This window comes from Equus asinus, chromosome 23 (assembly GCF_041296235.1).
Source record: "Equus asinus isolate D_3611 breed Donkey chromosome 23, EquAss-T2T_v2, whole genome shotgun sequence".
In the NCBI taxonomy this organism is placed as follows: domain Eukaryota; kingdom Metazoa; phylum Chordata; class Mammalia; order Perissodactyla; family Equidae; genus Equus; species Equus asinus.
Window position 1 is genome coordinate 63,229,990 of NC_091812.1, and position 22,919 is coordinate 63,252,908.

Sequence of the window (22,919 nt, forward strand, 5' to 3'; positions counted from 1 at the left end):
TATTGGCCTGGCTGGCCCCGGCCCTCACAGGGGCCCGGCTCAGGCTGTCCTGGGGCTGCTGGCTAGAGGAGGTGCTGGGAGGCTCCCTCAGAACCAGGCTAAAGCTGCTCCCTCTTCTCCCGAGGCTGTGGCACCGCCTTCGACTTCCACAAAGAGATCGACTACATGTTCCTAGTGGGCACGGAGGAGGGGAAAATCTACAAGGTGAGGCAGGGCCGCCCCTATGCCAGCTCGCTACAGGGCCGCCTAGATCAGAGCATCCCAGGAGCCCGTCGTTCTCAACAGACCCTCTTCTCACAGACCTTAGGGCTCATCAGTTCTGGAAGTCTTCTTGGGGGAAGAGAATGCATTTCTGGACCTGCTGGGGCGGCAGGAAGAGGGGCTGACTGCAGGAAAGGGGAGGACGGACCTCCGGGGTGACTTTAGCCCAGCCTGGCCTCTTTCCGCAGGGGCCCTCCCTCTCTTCCTGGGAGCGGAGGAGGTAGAGGTGGGTGTGGGGGTTGGGGAAGTTGGAACATTATGGGAAGACTTCCTGGAGGAGATCTGAACTTGAGCTGAGCTTTGAAGGCCAGGTAACAAGAAAATTTCTCTCTGAATGCCGGGTGCATCCTAGCCGGCAGGACGGAACTTCATGGCTAGTTTCTGCAAGGTCTCAGTGTTAGTAGGTGAATGTCCTTCTGAACCTCCGTCCATCCAGAAATAGCTCTGCTGCAAGCTTTTCTTAGGCTCAGAGACTCAGAATGTTAATTACAGACAGCCTCCCGGGAGCCCCTGAGGCCCAGCCAGAGCTGGTCTGAATGCAAAAGAGGTCCCCCCTCCTTCCCAATGGCAGATGGGAGAGGCAGGAGGGAGGAAGACACTAGTCACTCACTCTGTCTCCTGGAGGAAGGGAGCGAGGGGGCTGCTGGTCAGGGCAAGAAACCCAATGGGAAATCATGAAATTGGAACTTGCTCCTGGCTCAGCGCCTGCTCTTACCTGGGCGAGGTGGGGTGTTTATCACTGTTGCGAGGATTCTGTCTGTGGGCTGTGGGTGGACCCAGGGCTCTGTCTGTCTGTCCACAGGCCTTGGCCTGGGCATAGGCTAGGTCACACCCCACCCAGGGCCCTCAGACCTGCTCTGCCTTGGCTCAGGGAGAGAAGGCCTTTTCTGCCTGGCCTGGAATCTTCGCCCCGAGTCCCTTAAGCCCCTCCTCTCTCTCTGGTTGTGTTGAGAGTGAGAAGAGCAGCCGCTTGGCCCCAGCTCAGCTGTGACAGTGATGTGGGGTGAGGACAGAAGAGGAGTCTCAGGTTCTGACCCTCCAGGGAAGTGACGGCTGCTGACCTCTCTCTCACTCCTGACCCCTGACCCCCACCCTAGTGCTCTAAATCCTACTCCAGCCAATTCCTGGACACCTACGATGCCCACAACATGGCAGTGGACGCTGTGTCCTGGAACCCATACCACACCAAGGTCTTCATGTCCTGTAGCTCTGACTGGACAGTGAAGATCTGGGACCACACCATCAAGTAAGGAGCATGCCCTCCCTCAGCCCAGCCTGGGCTGGGGCCTGGCCTGTGAGCCTTCTGTGTCATGAGCTCTCCATCCTTCTACCTTGGCAGGACCCCGATGTTCATCTATGACCTAAATTCAGCTGTGGGCGATGTGGCCTGGGCACCATACTCTTCTACTGTGTTTGCGGCAGTCACCACCAATGGGAAGGTGAGCGCCCCCTTCCTGACCCTGCTGAGCCCCCACTGGAGACAGGATGAGGTGTCTCAGGGTCTCCCTCCTGGAGAGCCCACCCCGTGCCCAGGTCAGGTAGGGAAGATGGGACAGAAGGACTGTGTATTCTCAAGGGCCAGGCCACCCAGGGCCCTGTCAAAAGAGAAATCATTCATCCCTTGAGGTCTTGAGGAGAGAATGGGGCTGGTCACCTTGAAGGAGAGGGCATTGTGGGGGATAAGATGTCATGAGGAGCAGTTATCTTCTCTCAGGGTCCTGGGGAGGAAACGACAAGGTGGCAGGGACTAGCCTGATGTAAGGAAAAACTTATGAGCCAGAGTTGATCTGTAGTTAAAATAGTGTCTAAAAGGTAGCGAAGTCCCCATCCCTGGGAGTATGCAAGCTGAGTCTGAGAAGGGGAGATGACAGGGGTCTACGCAACACTCAGAAACAAACATTTTGTGAGAGAATTCTTAGACACAAACCATTTCCCTTATGGACTTTGATATAAACTGAGAGGCGACTACCCCAGGAGAGAATATGGTAATTAAGACATCACCCTACAGTCAGTCCGTCATCCATCTGCTGAACAGAGTTTATTAAGGACCAACTGTGGTGCCCAGCTCCAGGCTAGGGCCTGGTGAATCAGGTCCCTGCTCTCACAGGGCTTACACTCCGGTGAAGGGAAAGAGACAGAAAGCAACAACAACAAAACTCCCATAGTGTTAGGTGCTAGGCAGGGATTCAAAGAGAATATGGTGTTTGCAGCAGCATTATTCATAATAGCCAAAAAGTGGAAACAGTGCAAATGTCCATCACCTGATGAACGGATGAACCAAATGTGGTCCATCCAAGAGGACTGTTATTCAGTGATACCAAGGGGTGAAGTACTGACACATACTACAACATGGATGAACCTGAAAACACGCTGAGTGCCAGAAGCCCGTCACAAGACCCCGCACTGGATGCTTCCATTTATAAAGGTCTAGAGCAGGCAAATCTATAGAGACAGAAAGTAGACTTGCGGTTGCCCAGGGCCGGGGCTGTTGGGAGCAAATGGAGAATGATGGCTAATGGGCACAAGGGTTCTTTCTGGGGTGATGAAAATGTTCTAAAATTGGTTGTGGTGATGGTTGCATAACTGTGAATATACTAAAAACCAGGAATTGTATACTTTAAATGTGTGAATTTTATAATATGTGAGTTATATTTCAATAAAGCTGTTATATTTTTAAAGAGAGAGAGAAAGAGAGTGACGTAAAAGGAAAGGCCTGGGTGGTCTCTTAGATAGAGTGGTCAGGGAAAGCTTCTTTGAAGAGGTGACATTCAAGCTGAGAGCGAATGACAAGAGCGAGCCAGCCCTGTGAAGATGGGGGAGGCATTCCAGATGGAGGGAACAGCTCCTGCAAATGCCCCGGGGGTTCTGGCTGGGGTCTAGTGAACAAAGAGGAGGGAGTGTGAGGTGAGAGTGGAGAGTGGGGGGTCTAGAGGAAGGGATCTGGGTTTTGTGTAGGGTGCCAAGGGAGGCTCTTGGAGGATTTCAGGTTTTTTAAAGGTCAGTCAGTCTGCCGCATGGAGGCTGGACTGGAGAGGGCAGGAATGGAAGCAGGGAGGCCAGTCAGATGTTACCTCGCTGTCCAGGCAGCAGCTGCTAATGGGTTGGACTCAGGGCGTGGTAGAAGTCAGATCAAACACTTGCCGAGCACTTGCGTGGCAAGCACTGTCTGAGCACCTCTCATCTGTTAGCCTCTATCCCCTCGTTTATAAAATGGGGATAATAACAGAACCCACCTATAGAGTGGCTGTGGGGATTATGACTAGATATGCCCTGTACCGTGCTCATGCAGAGAATACTACAGAGTAAGTGCTCAATGCACAGTAGCTGCAGTTGTTGTTAATTCTGTATAGACTTAAATTTTCTCCTGAACTTTTTATTCTCATTCCCTCAAACACAAGAAAAACACAAACAGAGACACAAATCTGCTCTCACCCTGCTTCCAGTTCCCACTGTGCCAGGCTTCTGTTGGGTTTCCCCAGAAGGCCCAGGGGCGGGTCCTCTGAGGTGGGGGACAGGGGCCTCCTGACCCCTGAGTGTGCTGACATGCTGACACCCACCTCTCCACAGACCCACGTGTTTGACTTGTCCATCAACAAGTACGAGGCCATCTGCAACCAGCCCGTGGTGGCCAAAAAGAAGAACAAGATCACCCACGTGCAGTTCAATCCCATCCACCCCATCATCATTGTGGGTGACGACCGTGGGCACGTCACCTGCCTCAAGCTCTCACCCAACCTGCGCAAGATGCCCAAGGTACAGGCTGGGGGAGTCTGGGCTGCTGCCCAAGGGAAAGGCTCCAGGATTGGGGGGGTGGGGGTGGAAAAGGGGAGGAGCCAGGGGGTGGCCGGCAGGTTTCTGCCTTGGGAGAGCCAAGGTAAGGGTGGTCATTGCCCAAATCAGGAGCACAGGAGAAGGAGGTTTGTGGGGAGACAATGAGATCGGTTTTGACATGCTGAATCTGAGTTACCTGTAGGCCCCCAAGTGGAGACATCAGGTAGGCATGGGGCTCTATGGGTCTGAAGCCTAGGGGAAACACGTGGGCATCACTGGCTTATTTGGTGTGGACCAGGTCACCCAGGCAGCGGGGCTTGGGGCTTAGTCACTGCTTCATTGGCTGGGCTTGCACAGGGCTTCAGCTTCAGTGGTCCCCGAGCTGGGAGCTGTGGGTGCACACAGGCAAGAGGAAATGAGCCGTGAAGAGGGTAACTAGGTCAGCAGCCAGGCAGTCCTCCTTTTGAACTCTGGTTCCTTTCTGGCGTCTGTGATGATCTGGAGACCCTGCCTAGAGCCCAAGGATCCCAAATACAGGCCACAGAGCCCAGAGCCCTGACCTCAAAGTCTAGATCTCAGAGTCCCAGTTCAGACTTAAGAATCCAAGCCTTAGAATCCAGAGCTAAGAGTCCAACTTAAAAATCCAGAGCCCAGTCCTGCCCACTTGGGTGCTAAGAGAGGAAATGGAATTTGCTTTCTGCCAGGTTCAGGGGCCAGGATCAGGGCTGGGCCAAGTTGCCCTGATGACGTACAATTGCAATTTGAAGCATTTACTCACAGTGTGAGGCAACAGCAGGGCCTATCTCTTTCAACTACTGAAACCTGCCCCCCTGCACCCCTACCAAGGCAGAGGCCACGGCGCCATCCCTCTCGTGCCGGCCTGGTCTATTCCCCACCACGCCAGGGAGGCAAGGGCTGGCAGTTTGGCCGGGCCTGTAATTCTAGCCAGCCAGGGGATGGGGTGGACTTGGCTATAAATACTCAGAAGGCTGCTAAGCGCCTGCAGCTGTGGCCCAGAGGCTGTGGTAGGATGGGGGGAGTCGGGCGTGGTCTGAAGCTCTTTGCCGAGCACAGCTAGTTGGCCTCTAGGAGGGGGAAGGAGGCAGCACAATTTGTGGAACAGATAAAATCTGCTGTTAATTTAGTGAGGAAAGAGACCCAGGCTTGAGCTGACAGAGCTGGACAGCCCTGTGGGAGGGATCATGGTTGCCCCCTGGGGCAGGGGTACAGCCATCACACAGCAGTGAGGGGGTAGATCTGGGTGGGGGCTCGCCCTGCCCACTCTGACTGGGGAGGCAAGGATCTCCCACAGTCCCAATCCTCTCAGAGCAAGGGTCAGTCACAGCTGTGAGAGCTAGGCTCTGTGTTTCTGAGGACCTGAAGACATGGGTACCTTGCGTCAGAGAACCTGAGGAGGTGACAGCTGGGGGCTACTACTTGGGTGGATTGGCAGTTCCTATGAAGTTACCATCTGACCTTGTCAGCAGCCAAGTGATTGTGCAAAAGGAAGTCCTCTAGGCATCCCTCCTGCCCCTCCTCTGCGGGCTGCAGTCTCCCTGCCCTTCCCAAGAGGCCTTGGCCACAGAGGCCCGACTTCCTGGCCCAAGGAGCTTCCCATGATTGGTGTCAGAGCCCAGCATATCAAAGGGCAAGGACTATCTTTCCTTAACTGCTGTATAGATGGCAAACTAAAGCTCAGAAAGGCAAGAGACTTGCCCAGAGTCATGCAAGGAATTAACGACAAAGCTGGAATTAAAAGCCAGGTCCCCTAATTCCCAGGGGGATGGGGTGAGGCCAAGAAGAGAACATGAGCTTAATTCAAGAGGGAGAGAGGGAAGAGAGAGAAAAAGACATCTTCGTTCTGCCTCGAGAGTGAGGAGCTGAGCTGGGCAGTGGCAAAAGTGCTGGGCTGCAAGGGGAGGGGGAGACAGATTTGGGAGCAGGTGCAGGGGTCACACCAGGAGGAAATCTGAGCTGCACACAGTGTCAGCAGCTGGAATGGGGCCAGGAAGGGGCCTGCTGGCCCTGCACTCTCCCTTCACCTCACTGCCCAGGCCAAACCCAGGCTGGGCCCTCAGCAGGCGAGGCTGGGGCAGGTGCCAGTGAGCAGTGGGGACAGGTGGCCGACAGGGTGGGGATTCAGGAGCAGAGGGAAGGCAGGAAATGGCAGCTGCCCCAGCCTAGCCCACACCCCACCACCTGGACAGAAATGAAGATGGGACTGGTGCTGGTCTGCCAAGGAGCTCTCAGGACCTTGAGGGACATACACCCCAGTGTCCCAACTCTCTTTTTCTCGGGGCCCAGGTTACCAGCTGAAGCATCATAGTGCCCTGTAGACAGGGGTGAGGGATCATAAATTCAGGATCTGCTCTTCTGAGGGACAGTCCCAGCCAAGGACATCTGGAATCACATGGGATATCCCATCAGCCCTCCTAGGTTTGACATCCTTTCTCCCTTCCCCGGGTATGTCTGACACAGCAAGCCTGGCCCCAAATGGCACCCCACTCCGAAGAATTAGGTACGAATACTAGGTGAGAGCACCTGTGGCTTTTTCCACAGCCCTCTCCATCTGCAAACACACACCTCTTAGCTCCTTGTTAGGACACAGCCAGGGACTGTCCTGGGGGAAGGGTGGTCCCAATGGTCAGAGGCCCCACTTCTTCCCAGGGCTATAGCTCTCCCTGACTTGAAGGGCTAGTTCCTCTGAGGGTCAGGAAGTGGATACCTTCCTCCACTCCTCCGAGCATCCAGACCCTGTGTTGGTCTGAGGTTCAGAGCGAGAGCTGGATGCTTCCTGTAGGCCTCACCTGGGCCCCTGTGTCACCCAATCTGAGTTGGGGAAGGATCCTGTGGGGGTCGGGGGAGGCAGAGGTCCAGAATCTAACTGGGCAGGGGAGGGGCAGGGCACAGCTGGGGCAGGCTGGGCAGAGGAGGCAATGGGGGACAGGGAGAGGTGGCCCATCCCTCATCATGCCTCCCCCATGTGTACTTCCCCTCTCCCCAGGAAAAAAAGGGGCAGGAAGTGCAGAAAGGTCCAGCTGTGGAGATCGCAAAATTGGACAAACTGCTGAACCTGGTGAGGGAAGTGAAGACCAAGATCTGAGGGCCTGGCCTCAGTCCCTGTCCATTTCTTGAACCCAGTACTTGTAGCCCCTGAGCCTGGTACCCAAGCCCAGCCTTAGCACCCAGTATGTGACCCCAGCCCTGATCAGGCCCCAGCATCTGCCCTCAGCACCCTGCTCCAGCCCTGGTCCCAGCACCTTACCCTAGAATGCGGCCCTCAACCACCATTACCCCCTCCTACCGTGCACAAATAAACTTGTCTGGAAGCCCATCCCTTACCTTTAATTTTGCTACCACAGGGCCCCCAGGAAGAGGAGAAAATCTCAGGGTAGAGCCATAGTTTCATTTATTACCCAACAAACAGTGGGAGGACCAGAGGAGGGGCCCAGCCTGGACACCCTCCCATTATTGCCATGGATTCCAGTTTGCTTCCCCAACCTTGAAGGCCTAGAGGCGACTGGCCTAGGGAGAGGGTGGACACCCCCTGGCCCTTGGAATGGAGCAGAGTTCAGATGGCCCCAGCCCTAGCACCAACTCATGAACCCCCGCCCCAGACCTGTCTACCTGGGGCCACCAGAGCCCCTCTTGGAGCCAGGCTGGCTAGACTCTGGGTGCTGGGTCCAGCTCCAGACAGGCTGTTCTCTGAGTTCTGAACCCCAGGCTGGCCGGACCCTGGAATCCTGATTCCAGGCTCTGGGTGGGGGCTGGACTTAGGTCCCAGACTCCAGGCTAGGCCCGGGGACTTCAGGGCTGCAGCAGGTAGCTGCCTTCATGGCTGGGCTTCTGGGGCGGGGGCGCCTTCTCGGGACAGGGGCCAGGGCTGGAGTTGGGACTGGATTCGGAGAGGGAGTCGATGTCAGCAGAGCGGGAGTGGCAGGCCCAGCAGAGGATGACCCAGAGCAGCAGCAGCAAGAAGCCTACGAGGCCGTTGCAGACGATGGCGATGAGGGCGCCCTGGGAGATGGCTGCCCCCATGACGGGCAGCGCCCTCAGACCAGCACAGACCTCGGGGCTCCCTCAACGGCAAGGCCCATGCCGAGGGGGACTCCGGTAGCGCCGGCCTTCCGCGGAGGCTGTCCCGTCCACACGCAACGATTCCTGGGCAGTGGCGACGTCCACCTGCAGTCCTGCGCCTATGGGGGCACAGGGCAAAGGGGAGGGTGTAAGGAGGAAGGGGTGGGGTGAGGCCCCCCACACCTCTGGCCTCCCTGGCACAGGACTCGTGTCCCAGCAGGCCCAGGAGCCCCCAGAGCAACGCCTCCTCCGCAGGCCGCTCTGGGCACCTGGATGGGGGCGTAGCCACGGTGGGAGGCCGAGCGGGCGGCTCCTGCTCCCGGAACCGTGCTCGGCCTGGCCCTGCCCACCCGCTCCCAGCCCGCCGGGCACTCGAGTGGGCGGGACCGAGGAGGCCCGCGGCCTGGGAGGATGGGGCCCGCGGCCGGCCGGCGCGTGTGGCCGGCCGGAGCCCTGGGGCGCTCACGGAGGGAACTTTGTGGAGGCCTGCAGGCGGGGGACTGCGGGCCAGGGCTGCGCCCCGGAGGGCCCGGGCTGCCTGTGCGGCAGGGCTGTGTCCGTGCGTCCGGCTGGGTCTCGGTCCCCTCGCCTGGACGTGTGCCTCTGCCTCCCGGGCTGTGCCGCTGTCTGTCTCTCCGGGCAGCGTCTGCCTCTCTGTGCGGCCCCCTCTCCGGTGCGTCTCGCTTCTCTCCAGTCTCCCTCTCTGTGTCTCTGCACCCGTCCGTCCCTGTGTGCACGGGTCCCCGGGTGCATGGGTCCCTGGGCGTCCCTCTGTCCCCGTGGACGTGCCGCCTCCTCTCCGTGGGTCTGTCTCTATAGTTCTGTCTCTGTCTTTGTGTCTCTCTTTCTGCCCGCTGTCCCTGACTCTGAGGGTCTGTCTCCTTGCCTCCGCCCCCGGCTCTCCGGTCCTCGCCGCGCGCCCGTGGGGGAGGCCCCTTACCTGAGTGGAGCCCGGGGCGCGCCCGCGGAGGGTCCGGGGCCGCGGGATGCTGGGCGCCGACTGAGGCTCGGAGCCGGCGGGCGGGGGGCGGCGGGCGGCGGGCAGGGACGGCGTCCCCTCCCCCGGCCCTCCCCCTCGGCCGCGCAGCCTCCGCCGGCCGCTCCCGCCGCGGCGCGACCGGGGCGGCCTCTGCCGCGGGCGGTCTGCGGCGAGCGGGCACCTCCTCCCCCTGGGGCGGCGCCTCCTCCGCGGCCGCGGCCGCTCGCTGGCTCGCTCGCTCGGCGGCGCTCGGGCGGCGGCGGCGGTCCGGGCGTAGGGTTCGGCTGGGCTCGGCTGTGTTCGGCTACGCTCGGCTGGGCTCGGCTGGGCTCGGCCGGGCTCGGCCAGGCTCGGCAAGGCTCGGCCGGCAGCAAAAACAGCGAAGAGCCCCGCCTCCTGGGAGGCCGGCGGCCAGCAGCCTGTCGGGGGCGGAGCCATCCCCGCACCGCTGCCGCCATTCAATTGGCTGGCCGCGCCAGGCGCCCGTGCCATTGGTCGTGCGCTGGGGTGGGGACTGGCCCGCCCTTTGTCCAGGCGGGGGCGGGAGCGGGAGGAGGGCTGAGGGGGCTACTCTGTCTAGATCCCTCCCGGGGGGAGGGGGCGGGGGCGAGGCCCATCTACTCGCGGAGAGCTCTTGCCCCTGCCACACCTGGAAGAGCTGCACACCCAACATCTGAGAAAAGCCAAAGCCTCTGTACCCCCATACCCGAGGGGACCGCCCCCCATGTCTGCGAGAGGTCTCTGTCCCTGTCATGTGGAGGCAGACTCTGGGTCCCCGCGTCTGGGAGGAGACAGAACCTCCTCCTCTTGGAAGCCCCCTGTACTCCCGCACGTCCGCTCTCACCCGGGTGTGGGCCCTGCATCTACACTTCAGAGGGTCTGCAGTTGTCTCCGCACTCCCTGGCCCCGGGAGGGGTGAGCAGCTCTGCCATTCAAGTTCTTTGGACACATTTATGGAGCTCCCACCCAGGATTGGCTGCGGGTTTGTGCTTTGCTCTGCTATGAGGGAGCCTAGGACGGAGAGGAACGGGGCCCTCTGAGGGATGGCTCAACCCTGGCTGGAATAGGACCAGGCATGACTCTCCATCCTAGGAGCTCTCCTCAGAGGAAGACCAGCCTGGGGAGCAGCCCTCGGGTAGACCTTCCTACCCTACCTCATATGCCAGTGATTCCTAAGTGTTCTGAGCTAGACCCTTTTCTCATCTGCACATATTCTCCGTGGACGAGCACATCCCAAAAGCAATATCGTGAAGTCTCTCAGTACTCCCCAATCCAGCGTTAACTTATCTCTCGCATGCTAGACAAAGATCCAAGTGCCTACCAGAATCTGGGTGACACTGATTCCTGGTTCTGCAACTTAACTAACTTCGTGACCTTGGGCAAGTTGCTTACCCTCTTTTAGCCTCAGCTTCTTCATCTGTAAAATGGTTTTAGTAATAGCTACCTCTCAGGATTGTAGTCACTAATTCATTTATACCAGACTAACCACATCTCAGCAGATGTCAAATGATACAACCCCAAGGACCACGTGGCTAAGGTGCCCCTTCCTCCAATGCCATGAAATTCACATGAGATCCCTATAAATCCAAATGCTGTCTTGAAAATGAGAAAGGGAAAAGTAAAGTAATCTGGAAGACTGAGTCATCCAAACCTACTGAATTTCTTTGTCTAAAATAAATTTTTGGACCCTACTGAGTTTACCAGAGTGGATTAATTTTAGTTGCCCTTGGCCCTGTTACCCAGCAGGGTGAAGGCATTGTGAACAAGATCAAATCGGTTCCAGGAAACAGAGGAGACTTAGATCGTTGCAAATCTGTGTGTAATCTGAGTGAATTTGTGACCCAGCTGCAGGAGTTCAGATGTTATCCTGAAAACGGGGAAGCCACTGAAGAATTTTGAGCAGAAGAGTAAATGTGATCATATCCAAAAATTAGAAGGATGATTTGGGCTGCTGGGTGGAAGGAGGGATTGAAGGCATTTGAGAGTGAAGGCAAGGACTGATGACAAGGGACTGAATTGATGGGGGCAGGTAGGAGTGGAGAGAACAGGAGAGCACTGAGGGTGTTTGGGAGTTATGACTGGCAGGACTCAGAGACCTAGACCCATAGGATATAGGAGGTAGGAGGGAGGGATAGTCAAGGCTGACCCCCAGGTTGCTGACTAGGGGTACTGTGATGCCATGGACTGAGATAGGGAACACACGACAAAGGCTGAGTTTCAGCAGGGGGCTGGGGGATGAGGGGTGGGGAAATGATGAGATCCGTCTGGGATATGTTGAATTTGAGGTACTAATTGGACACCCAAGTTGAGATGTCCAGTAGACAGCTGGATAAACAAACAGGTCTGAGGATCAGGAGAGAGGTCCAGGCTGAAGATAGCATTTCGTGAGTTATCAGCAAAAGAGTAGTAGTCAAACCAGAAAAGTAGATGAGCTCACCCAGGAAGAGTAAGAACTAGTGTAAGCAAAAAGATACATTTATAATCAGATTCTGAAAACCTAAAGACAGGGATGCCTCAGGAACAACTGGAACTAATAGATGCAAAAGCCTTTAGGTTCTCTCTCTGCCTCTCATCTGTTACTTTCTGCCTGTCTCCTTCATTTCCCTCCCCTCCCCTAGCCCCAGTCCCTGTCGTCCCTACCTCCAGACTAGCTTCCAATGCTCTTCTTGTCCACATGGTGAAAAACATGACTTCAGACAATCCCAAAGCTTAAATCTTACTGTCTAGGCATCCAACCACCCTGGATTCTTTTTCTTGCTTGCAGTTTGCAAATTCCTGAGGAAATACTCTGGTTGGCTCAGCTAAGTTAGATGCTTAACTCTAGACCAATCAACTGTGGCCAAGAGATGGATGAGGATCAAATTGCCTGCCTAACACGGCCCACAATAACCCCATGGACATTGGTGGGGGGCTGGGGGGGGGAGGGGTCCCAGGAGGAGAGAGATCCTAAAAAAGCAGAATGGCAGGTGTTCACTATAGTCCACCCTTTGTTTGCACAACACACACACACGTTGTTTTCCTATATATATGATTCCAGAAATGCCCCCACCTTCATAATCCAACCATCCCACTATACATATGCCAATAAATTCACCTTCTCTCCAATGGAGGGCAGCTCAATGACACATCCAGCTACTGTCTCCGGAGATTACATCATAGGACCACTGTTCTTCATATTTAGGTTCTTTGAGTAAAGTCCTTTCATGCTCTAGTCAGGTCTCTATAAGGTATGAATATGGTGTCTAATAATCACATTACCTTTGTTTGGGCTGCCTTTGAGCTATCTTTAAACCATTCCTACACCCCTCCCAAAAAACTCCTGATATTTAGAGATGGAAGAAAGAGACAATAAAATGGAGTAAAAAGAAAGCACTGTACAGTGCTCACTAATCTAGAGCATCATCCGTACATTTTTTGGCCATGAATAACAATGAAAACAATGGGACTAGGAAATTTCTTGGCATCTGTTTGTTGACTCAGTTCTTTGGCTACAGAGTTCAATCAGAGTACAGCCAATCTGGCTGCTCTAGGTTTTGCCCACAAGGATGAGATCCCTCATCCAGTCCTCTGAGAGCGCCATTGTAGAGGAATTCTCTGTGGGGCACTGTACTGATTAGCACCGCACTTTCTGGTGGTGTTTGAGGGATTATCTTGGGACTGAGCAATCACAGATCTCTGCATTTATGAGGATTGGGTGTGGTTTTATTTTTCCTCCCAGATGATACAGTTCTTTTAAAACCATAATCAGCTGTCTGTCAGTTTCATCTGGGGGAGAATTCCTTTTGCTAATAACATATTTCATTTATCCTAAGCCACATTTTTTCTGGTTTAAACAACTCAAATCAGAATATGGCTTACAATTAATGGCATGTAATAGTTTTTTAGGCTTTTCTTTTCTTAGTAGTTCATAAAATAACTTGCCTCCTATAATTGATAGAACATGAGATTTATTTAATATAGTAATTTTATCAGCCAGAGTTCTTTTTCACAAATAATACAATCCACTCTGGTTAGTTGAAGCATAAAATGGATTTGTTAAAAGATATTATTTAGCTCAGAATTGTTAGGAGGGCTGAGGAAATGGACTTGAGGCTAAGTTTCTAGGAACAACACCCAAACCATACCACACAACCTGATGAGGAAACCACAGCCACTGCCACTCCAAATACTAAGCACCGGGAGTTCAATTTGACTGCCAGCTTCACAAGCTCTTCGGCCCTTCTGTGGTAAGAGCTCAATATTGCAACCACTGGGAAACCACTGCTGTTCCCACTCCCACCCCCGGAAGCTGGACACTTGTACTACCAGCAACAGCAGAAACTGAAGTCGTATGTCCAACTTGCTTCCTTCCTCTATTGGTCAGGATTAGCTAGGTAACACAGTAGTTTAAAACAACCCCCAGAACTTCCTGGCATAAAATAATAAAGATGTATTTCTTGCTCAGGCTACAGTTCCAGCATTCGTGAAGAGGGGAGGGGGAGTCGTGCTCACTGTGGTCATTCAGAGATTGAGGCTCCACCTCTTATGCTGATACCATCTTCTTGATAGGAACCCTCAGAGTTTGCTGTGGCAGAAGACAGTGAGGAGAAGCATACACTGGCTTCTGCTCAGCTTGCATTGATCAAAACAAATCTCATGGCCACACCTAACATCAAGTGACAAGGGAAATGCAATCCTCCTGGTGCTCAGAAGGAGAGAAGAACCAGAAACATTGGTGAACTTTAGTGATGTTTACCTCCCTCATATTGCTCACTTCCAAATCAAAGTCTCACGTCGGGGAGGTAGCAAGCTGCAAGGGATGCTGGAATTTTAGTTCTGACTTCTATACTGAGGAGGCTGGATTGTAAAATTAGGATTTTCCCACATGGAAAAACTATTTAAAAGGGGAAGGGCATCCATGAATACAACAGATTTCTACTAACATAGTCAATACTAGAATTTTGTAGAACCATGCTCTCTGAAGCTTTGCCAAGAAGATATGGGGCCTGCACAAGTTCTTGGAGCAATTACTCTTTTTTTAGCGCTGTGTCTGGGGGCTCTTTCAGTCCCTCTGCCTATGCCTTCTGGCTTCATGGGAAATCATAGGCTGGAGTTCCAGGGCTACAAGCTTTTCTTCTTTAGCCTGCCCTGGAATGATTCCCTTGCTTCACCCGCATTCCAGTAAACTCACTTTACAATGGGAGGGACCATCACGTTTGCCTGGCAGGATAGGGACATCCAAAATAGGTGGTCTGCACGCAGTTAGGGGACACCAGAGTATTTAACTTGCTTAAGGACATGTGTGTCAGACTGGTAGGGCTAGATCATTATGTAGCCTTACTGAATTGCAGAACTAAGTTGTTGACTGTTCTCAATGTTGGTTCCCTGATTAGGAAACTGAGACATCCTAGCAATCAGGGTGGAGGTACAGCAGGAGAGTCAGAGGAATTGGGAAGCCTTGCATGTTGTCCCCACCCTGCCTCCTCTCTCTCCTTTTTTCTCTCCAGACAAGCTTCCTATGCTTCTCTAGTCCACGTGATAATAAATTCAGCTTCTGACAATTCTCAACTTCACAGCTTAAATCTAGGTACCCAACAACATGTTGGCTTGTCTCTTTCAGTTCCAGTTCCAGCTTATCCTTCTCAGTTCCAGTTCCAAAATTCCTAAGGACTTGCTCTCATCAGCCTGGCTTTGGTCAGCTGCCACTCCCTGCACCAATGATCTGTGGGAGGGTCATAATATGGTGGCTCCCTTGATGACTACATGAGTGAAAGGCAGTTCCCACCAGAAGGGAGGGCCATCTAAACAAAATATAAAGAAGTCCACCATACTAACATCTATGGATGCACGGGAAAAGATAAATCTGCAAAGTAAATAAGGAAGGAGCTGTCAGAGAGAGAGAAGGAAAACCAAGAGAGAACATAGTTTCAGGGAAGCCAAGAAAGGACAGAAGTTCGAGGAGGGAGGGGTCAGCAATCCAAATGTCAGAGAGCGGTCCAGTAGTTTATACAGAAGGGACTAATGGACTTAAGAACAAGGAGGTTGTTGATGTCTTGGCAAGAAGGAGTTCCAGTGGGCAGTGGGCAGTGGAGATTGCGGTGGATGCCAGATTTTAGCAGTTTCAAGAGTGAGTAAGAAGTTGATGCAATATAGATGATTCTTTCAAGAAGATTGACTAAAAATTAGGAGTAAGGAGAATAGATACAGAAAGATGTAGAACCAGAGGAAACTTTTTTTAATTTCTAAAAATGTCTTATTTGTTTCTTACATGGGCAGGTTTACATACTGGTGGGAAGGAACCAGGATATAATTGATAGCTATTTTTATTATTACTGTCCATCTCCCCTGGGCTGTGCAGATGTAGGCAGGCAGGGACAGGGATGGAAGCCCCGGCAGAAGGTATGAACCATTTCAACTGTCGACGAAAATAATCCATAACCAATCTATAAATGAAAATTTGGGAGAGTTTATTCTGAGCTGAAATCTGAGGACCATGGCCCGGGGCCTTTCTTCCCAAAGGAAGAAATGGCACCAAAGAAGTGAGGTATACAGGGTGGTTATATATCCCCAAACAGGACGTTTCACATATGATTGAAATGTCCCTCCCACAATAGTCACAAGATTGCCCTGTCGGCACAGCGCTTGATGGACACAGCAGGTAGTGGGTCTGCTCTCTTGGAGGGCGTAGCAGGAGGCAAGTCTATTGTCTCGAGCTGGTTGGTCACAGGTGAGCACAGCAATCAGTTTCTAGCCTAAGGAAAGACGCTTAATCCTTAAGGAGATGCCAACGTTGGGAGGGGGAGGGAAGTTGCACCTTTATCTCAAGGGCCTTGGTTCTTGCCATAGGAATATCTAAAGCAGATATACAATGCATGCTCAACGGCCACGGTCAGGCCCTTTTGGAAGGACAAGGTCAGGCCGAATTAGGTTTACACAAAATGGCTTCCTCATATACTCCAATATATCCTATTACTTGCCATTTTTATTTGTCACAACTTTTCCCAGGCCACACTGGAAAGGAGGGCAGAGAGTAGGTGCCTGGCCACAGCATTGGGTGACCCAGGTCCGGGCTCAGGGATCGCACCATGATCTATGCCCAGACAGAGAGGCCTTGTGTGGAGAACAAAGGGGCCCAAGGCTGGAACCAATCCTCAGCAGGTGGGGGCAGGGGACACAAACAATTAAACTCTGGGGCAGGCACACTTGCCGTGTGCTGATTTCCCCATCTCAAAACCCTACCTATTGCTGCCCCTACCCGCCTGCTCACTCCTCAGCCTCCCTGCCAAGCTGTCACCTGCTTTCCCAGCGACCTTCCCCACCTCCCATCACTCCTCAGCCACTGCCCCCACCTTCTGAGCTCACCATCCCTGAAGCTGCCTCACCAAGGTCACTTTCACCTCATTATCACATCCAATGAATACTTTTCAGTCCTTATCTTTGTTGACTTTTTGGCAGCATTGAGGCTGTTGATCTCTTTCTGAAACTATCTCCCCTGTGTTCCATGAAGCTGTTCTCTCTGGGAACATTTATTCCTCCTCCTAAAACAACAACTATTGTTTATTAAGCATCTAGACTGTGTCAGAGCTCTGCATTCGTCACAGGTGTCCCTCAGCTGCGTGCAAGACAAGTCCACGGATAACATGAGGGAACCGGGGCTGAAAGCAATCGAGGCGTTTTTCTAAGGCCCCACGGCAGCAGTGATGGAGTCTGGATTAAAACCCTGGTTTGCTGCATTGCCCTCAGCTCCAGCATGCTGTCTGTCTCCCTCACCTCTCTGGCCCCTCCTCAGCTTCTTTGGTGGGCTGGCTGTGCTTTCTGCACCCACCCTCTTCTCCTCTCATCTCCTTAAGTGAGCTTTTCCTCTGCATTCAGGGCCCATTTTTGTGCTGACAATGCTTTAATACCAACCCAGACCTCTCTCCCAACTCCCAGACTGGTATTTATTGTTGTTGCTGCTTCTGCTATTGTGATTAAGAGCTAAGATTTATGGAGCATTTACAACATGGCAGGCACTGTGCTAATTTCTTTATATACATCATCTTGTTAAATCCTTACAATGACCCTGTGAGGTAGGTGCTGTTTTCCCATTTTTCCACTTAAGGACACTGAGCCTGAGAGAGATTAATCACTTTGTCCAAGGTCAACAGGAGCCCAGCCTTGTCTGACCCCAGAGGCCATTCTCTTAACTGCTGACCAGATGCTTTCTACCAAGAGGTTCCACTAGTGCCTTACGCTTGCCATGTCTCCGTCTGAGCTCGTCTGTCCCTTACTTGCTGTGTGACCAAAGGCAAATGATTGAATGTCTGAGCCATGGTTATTATCAACTTCCCCAAGGCTTGTCCACTAACTGATTCAATAAACAGTCCTACTATCTCCTAGTCAACAGGGTTGTACGAGATTCTTCCACCTCCATCCTGCATCCATCCCACTTTATACTCTGTGACTAAAGCATACCGCGCTCCCTACCCCAGGACTGGTCCTTTTCCTACCTGCTCTCAGGCCGTCCACATCATTCATTGACTCAAAGCACCTCACTCAGGCCTGTGCATGCTCTCAGCCACCACAGGTTCCACGTTCTCTTCCTTCCTTACTCTCCTCTGCACGGCCCCCAGAGCAGTCTTTCCCAAATACACATCTTTCCAGGTCTCCCCAGCTCCCAAAGCCCCCTGGCTCTCAGCAGAACCTCCTGAACCTCAGCCTGGCTTTTGAAGCCCATACTGCCTGGCTTCACCACCTCTGCAGCCCCAGCTCCCACTGGGCCACTGCCAACCACAGGGACCGTCCTCACCATTCCAGCCTTTCCCTCCCATGCCCTGCCCCTCCCCCTGGGGTAGAGAGTGTCCTGTGTCTCTCCACAGCCCACCCCTCTACCTCCGGTATGTGTTTTTCTGATGACACCTGAGCCCAGTGGTGGGTGTACTCAGGAGTGCAAAATTGGTAATGTTTATTTTATAAAAAGTAAATATGCTGGCCCTGTGGCCGAGTGGTTAAGTTCGTGTGCTCTGCTTCGGCGGCCCAGGGTTTCGCCGGTTCAGATCCTGGACACGGACCTAGCACCACTCATCAAGCCATGCTGAGGCGGTGTCCCACATGCCACAACTAGAAGGACCCACAACTAAAATATACAACTATGTACTGGGGGGTTTTGGGGAGAAGAAGGAAAAATAAAATCTTTAAAAAACAAAACTAAACTAAATATATGGTTGCACAACAATGTGAATATGCCATGGAACTGTACACTTAAAAATGGTTAAAATGATAAAACTAAACTAAATTTAACTCCTCTCCCAGGTTCCAGCCCTCGGCACTGGTCAGAAGGTCATTTGGGGGGCCCCTCTTCACCCCATCCTCCTCAACTGTGCAGAGGTCCTGGGTATTTTATGCTGTGATTCATCTGGTCTCTGCTGAGATGCCCAGATTGGGAGCTCAACGCCCTGGATCCTCCCTTCCCGAGCCCACCCTCACCCACTCCTAAGGCATTGTTAGGGAGTGTTTGTGGGTCCCACCTGCCCATGCAAACACAGACCCCTCTTCAACTGGCGGACTCTCTGGATTGCTTTGCTGCCTTTCCCCTCTCCTTGGCATAACCCCCTCAAGAAGCTTAGGCTTCCAGAAGGCCAGAGTCAGGAAGAGGTGTGTGGTTGACTCAGCCTTGGGCCTGAGATCCTCACCCCAAGAGACTGAGAGAAAGAAGGCCCAGCCTTCAGCCTGTGACAGGACAGGGAAGACCTGGGCTGAACAAACCTCAGGTAACATCGCAGTGTGTTGTCCCAGCACACCACCTCCTGCCGCAGGGGGTCAGAGCCCTTGGGGGCAGAAATGTGTCCTTCCCTGCATATACAGACACACATTAACACACATATGCACAACCCACAAAGCAGAGACACACATACACACAAGCAAAGAGACATGTATACAGAAACAACAAGCCTACCCACAGACACAGGCATGCGCATGAAAACAGACATCCATAAAAAGACACACGCCACATATCCAGGAAAATACACATAAAAAGGTTCATAGGTCTTCGTAAGACACACACACACACACACAACATACACACACACACATGCAGGCACAAAGGTAAATCTAATGATAGTCTCAAACAATAGGTGTCAGTGAATGTGTTTTGGACCAATGACTGAAGAAAGAAGTCAGAGAGAGACACAGATTAGTTTTCTAGCCATTGGAAGAGTGTGTGTATGTAGGGACAGACTGATGGGAGAGAGCCAGGTAGCAATAGCGAAGGGAGAGATCCTGACCCCAAGGAAAGATAACAGTTGTTATTTACGTGGTACCAACTATTCACCTAGCCCTCATTTATTCATCAGTTCATTTAACAGCTACCGCGCTGGGTCCTCTGCTGGGCTAGGTAGGCAGAGCGGCCTGGGCTGGCCCTGTCCTTGCATATGTCCAGCCCAGGAGGGAGAGAGATCTGTCCCTGAGCAGCTACAACACAGAGTCTTGAGTGCTGTGATGAGGGATGCACACCCAACTCTGGGCAGCAGTGAAAGGTAGGCATTGCCAGGGAAACCTGAATCAGATATTGAACAGGTAGGAGTTAGGGGAATGAAAGAGATGGATGGGGAGGTCAGCTTGGGCCAAGGGAAAAGCACATAGGAAGGTGTATTAGTTTCCTGTTGCAGTTGTAACAAACTACCATAAATTTAGTGGCCTCACACAACACATTTATTCTCTTACAATCTGAAGGTCAGAGGTCTGAAATCAGTTTCACTGGGCTAAAAGCAAGGTGTAGGGAGGGCTGGTTCCTTCCGGAGGCTCTGAGAGGAGCATCCATTTCCTTGCCTGTTCAGCATCTAGTGGCTGTTTGTCTTCCTTGGCTTGTGGACTCTTCCTCCATCTTCCAGTCTCTCCTTCCATCATCCCATCACCTTCTCCTCTGACTCTGACTCCTCCTGCCTCTTTTCTATTAGGATGGTTGTGATTACATTGGGACCACTTGATACTCCAGGATAATCTTCCCATCTCAAGATCTTTAACTTAACTCAGCTGCAAAATCTCTTGGCCATATAAGTTAACATTCACAGGTGCTGGAGATTAGGATGAGGACATATTTGGGGACCATTATTCAGCTATCACAAGGAGGGTAGCATATTGTCCCACAATCTTCAAAACATCCTCTAATGTAAATCTTGTTTTCAATCCCCAGATTGAAGATAAGGAATATGAGGCTCATAAAGGTTAAGTGATTTGCCTTAAACAAAAAGAAATAGATGATAGACAGATAGATTAGATAGGTAGATAGATAGATAGATAGATGATAGATAGACAGACAGATAGATAGATGGTCTTTTTAAAAAACAGACTGAAAAAAGATACATGCTTACTATTTAAAAGTTATCTAAGCCATAAAAAAGAATACAAGAAAAATGCTACCAATCCCTCAAAATCTTGCCACCCAGAAAAAGTCAATGTTAACATTTGATAAGCATAAAGCCCAGAGAGAGAGAGACAGAGAGAGAGAGAGAGGTGTAGAAAGAGAGCCAGACAGGTAGAAAAATCACATAAGATTGAGGCATACTACAGAAGCTATTTTTTTAACCAAAAGTACAAAGTATACTTTTACTTGAATTCAACAGAGGGAAAACAAGCTAAAGTAAAAATGAAGGAATAGCGAACTTCAGCTAAATAATTCTCCACCTCAAAAAATATTCATCCCTCAAAGATCCCTCTCAGGTTAAGGAAAACGATTTTGATTGAGATTGGAGCAGGATTTTTCCCATTATGTTTCTGGTTTATCTGCTGTTAGTTGCTCTGAACCACGAAAGAAAATGTGATTAGTGCTTCTGTCCTCCTTCCCACCCCTTCTCTGCCCTCCAGATTATGTTGTCAGTGTTGTTTTTACTTTATGAGGATTTATAATGTTTAATTCTGTTCTGTAACTAAAATTCCCACACTTTAATCTTAACCTAAATGGAATGAAGGTTCACCACCAGTCCTTTTAACATAAATCCCCCTTCCTCCGCTCCTTATTTTGATTCATCTCTTGGCTGACTAGATTTTATCCTTGAGTAGTTTTTTCTAGAAGGGCTCATGAGTTCTGTAGCCCCAAATTCACGATTGAGATCAACCATTTTGTTGGTTATGTTTGGGGGTCACCATTTTCTACCCTCAGAACTTGGTAGACACTGCTTCAATATCTTTGTTTGTCAAACGTTCCTTGGAGAAACCTGAGATCAGACTGAATTTTCCCCTGTACGTGACTTGCTTTTTCTGCTTAGGTTCCTAAAGTATTTTTATTTTATCCTCAAAGTTTGGCAACTAACTCAGTGTGTCTTACTGTCAATTATTCTGTATCGATTTCTCTGGTTTATGGTGTGTACTTTCAATCTGAATATTCAGTTCTCCCTTCGTTTCAGGGAAAGCTTTTCTGCATTTCATATCTTAATATCTCTTTCTGTTCCATTTTTGGAAGCGCTACTTTAGGGCTGCCAACAACTATGCTTATGGTGGCTTGTCTTTGTCCTGTCTATTAACTTCACTCTAATTGCTTTAACGTCTTTACCTTCTCCCTTCACCTGTGCTTTCAATATCTCCAGCCTTTCCTACACATTACTTTGATTTTCAGCCACGTCTATTCTGTTTTGCTGTTTCTGATTTATTACATCTATAATGGTATTATTCTTGTCCTTTATCATTTTTCCTTAGTTCTGTAATCTCCCTTTTCCTCTCATCCTGTTGTTTTATCATCTTGCCTTTGAGTTCTTCTTCTATTGATTTCATACTATTTTTAAAGCTTCTATAACAGGAAGAACTTGCCAGGAATCTGCTTTAATTCCTTTGGTTGTGTTTTCTTCTAGATTGGGTTCTTCATCTATTTTTTGCATCCTGTCTTCCTTGTTCCTTTCCCTCCCACCTCCCTCCCTTTCTTTCCTTCCTACCTATATTCGCTATGGTCTGTATGTCTAAAGACCATGCCATTTCCTTCCCTCTTCCAACACCTCCCATGCTCTGGAGTGTAGGTCCTTGAACCCCTTCCCTTCTCTTCTGAACCAGTTTCTCTTCCCCTGGGAGCTATGGTTTGAAAGCCGGCTATTGCTTTCAAACTCACCCACCCCATTTCTGTGGCCCAACGGTAGCTTGGCTGGGCCTGCCTGCTGACCTTGATGGGGCCTGAGCGCTGTCTATCGTCTGAGGCCCTATTAGGGATCTTGTTCCAGCATGGGGGTGGGGCACATCCCATCCTGTAGGCTTTGGCTTGTCCCCTCAACCTTGGCCCTATACCTTGGAAGATGCAAAGCCACGGCAGCAATTCTTGTCTCTCCTGAGGTCTCATGGAGGAACATACGGGCTTCTACTTACAAAGGTTTTTTTCCCAGACTTTTCCTAAGTCTACCTACTCACTCAACAGCCTACTTCTCTCAAATTACAAGATATTAGTGAGAATTCTTGGTGTTTTGTTGACTCACCTTTTCTCAGTGCTACTTTTGGACATGGGGTTAGGAGACATACCACTCACTCACTGCACCAGAATCTTCTGTTACTTTCCTTGGCTATCACATTTTAAGGCTTATAAATAGAATTTCCTTGTGTGGTTGGACTTGAGTTTGTAGCAGCATTTTTGTGTCAGTTTGTTTTGGCTTTTGTTCATTTTCTAAGTAGGAGTTAGAGGGTAGGAGTGGGTGGAGGGATTCTGTGACGGCTTCTCTTTGCCTTCCTAACCCAGAGATCCCCAGCCTTGCCTTGTCCATACCGCTCCCCTCAGACCCCTCCTCTGGGCAAGACCCTGGGAGCCCCCAGCCCCCAGCACTTTCAAGTCCCTGGGATGAGACAGGAGCTCACAGGACTAGACCTCAGCACATAGTGGGTCTTCAGTTCATGGTAAAGAGGG

General features: G+C 51.4%; 3 protein-coding genes across 3 annotated transcripts in view; 1 reads left to right on the forward strand and 2 right to left on the reverse strand.

The window, feature by feature from the left end:
- Positions 1-7,366, forward strand: part of DNAI1 (dynein axonemal intermediate chain 1) — a 56,292-nt gene extending 48,926 nt beyond the window's left edge. Inside the window, exons 16-20 of the mRNA XM_070495639.1 lie at positions 125-204; positions 1,359-1,507; positions 1,601-1,700; positions 3,829-4,014; positions 7,037-7,366. Of these exons, the coding sequence (XP_070351740.1) occupies positions 125-204; positions 1,359-1,507; positions 1,601-1,700; positions 3,829-4,014; positions 7,037-7,135 (614 nt within the window). The 3' untranslated portion in view covers positions 7,136-7,366. The remainder of the gene's footprint in view (positions 1-124; positions 205-1,358; positions 1,508-1,600; positions 1,701-3,828; positions 4,015-7,036) is intronic.
- A 58-nt stretch (positions 7,367-7,424) lies between these two features.
- On the reverse strand, positions 7,425-9,526 carry LOC106841399 (putative hydro-lyase KRH_21160). The gene is made up of 2 exons (XM_014857415.3): positions 9,050-9,526; positions 7,425-8,228 (listed from the first exon to the last, which is right to left on the reverse strand). The coding sequence occupies exons 1-2, from the start codon at positions 9,524-9,526 to the stop codon at positions 8,085-8,087; spliced, it is 621 nt and encodes a 206-aa protein (XP_014712901.2). The 3' UTR covers positions 7,425-8,084.
- ENHO (energy homeostasis associated) lies at positions 7,694-8,208 on the reverse strand. The gene has a single exon (XM_070495640.1). It carries the CDS (start codon positions 8,068-8,070, stop codon positions 7,840-7,842), a length of 231 nt encoding a protein of 76 aa, XP_070351741.1. The 5' UTR covers positions 8,071-8,208; the 3' UTR covers positions 7,694-7,839.
- Positions 9,527-22,919: the final 13,393 nt, after the last annotated feature.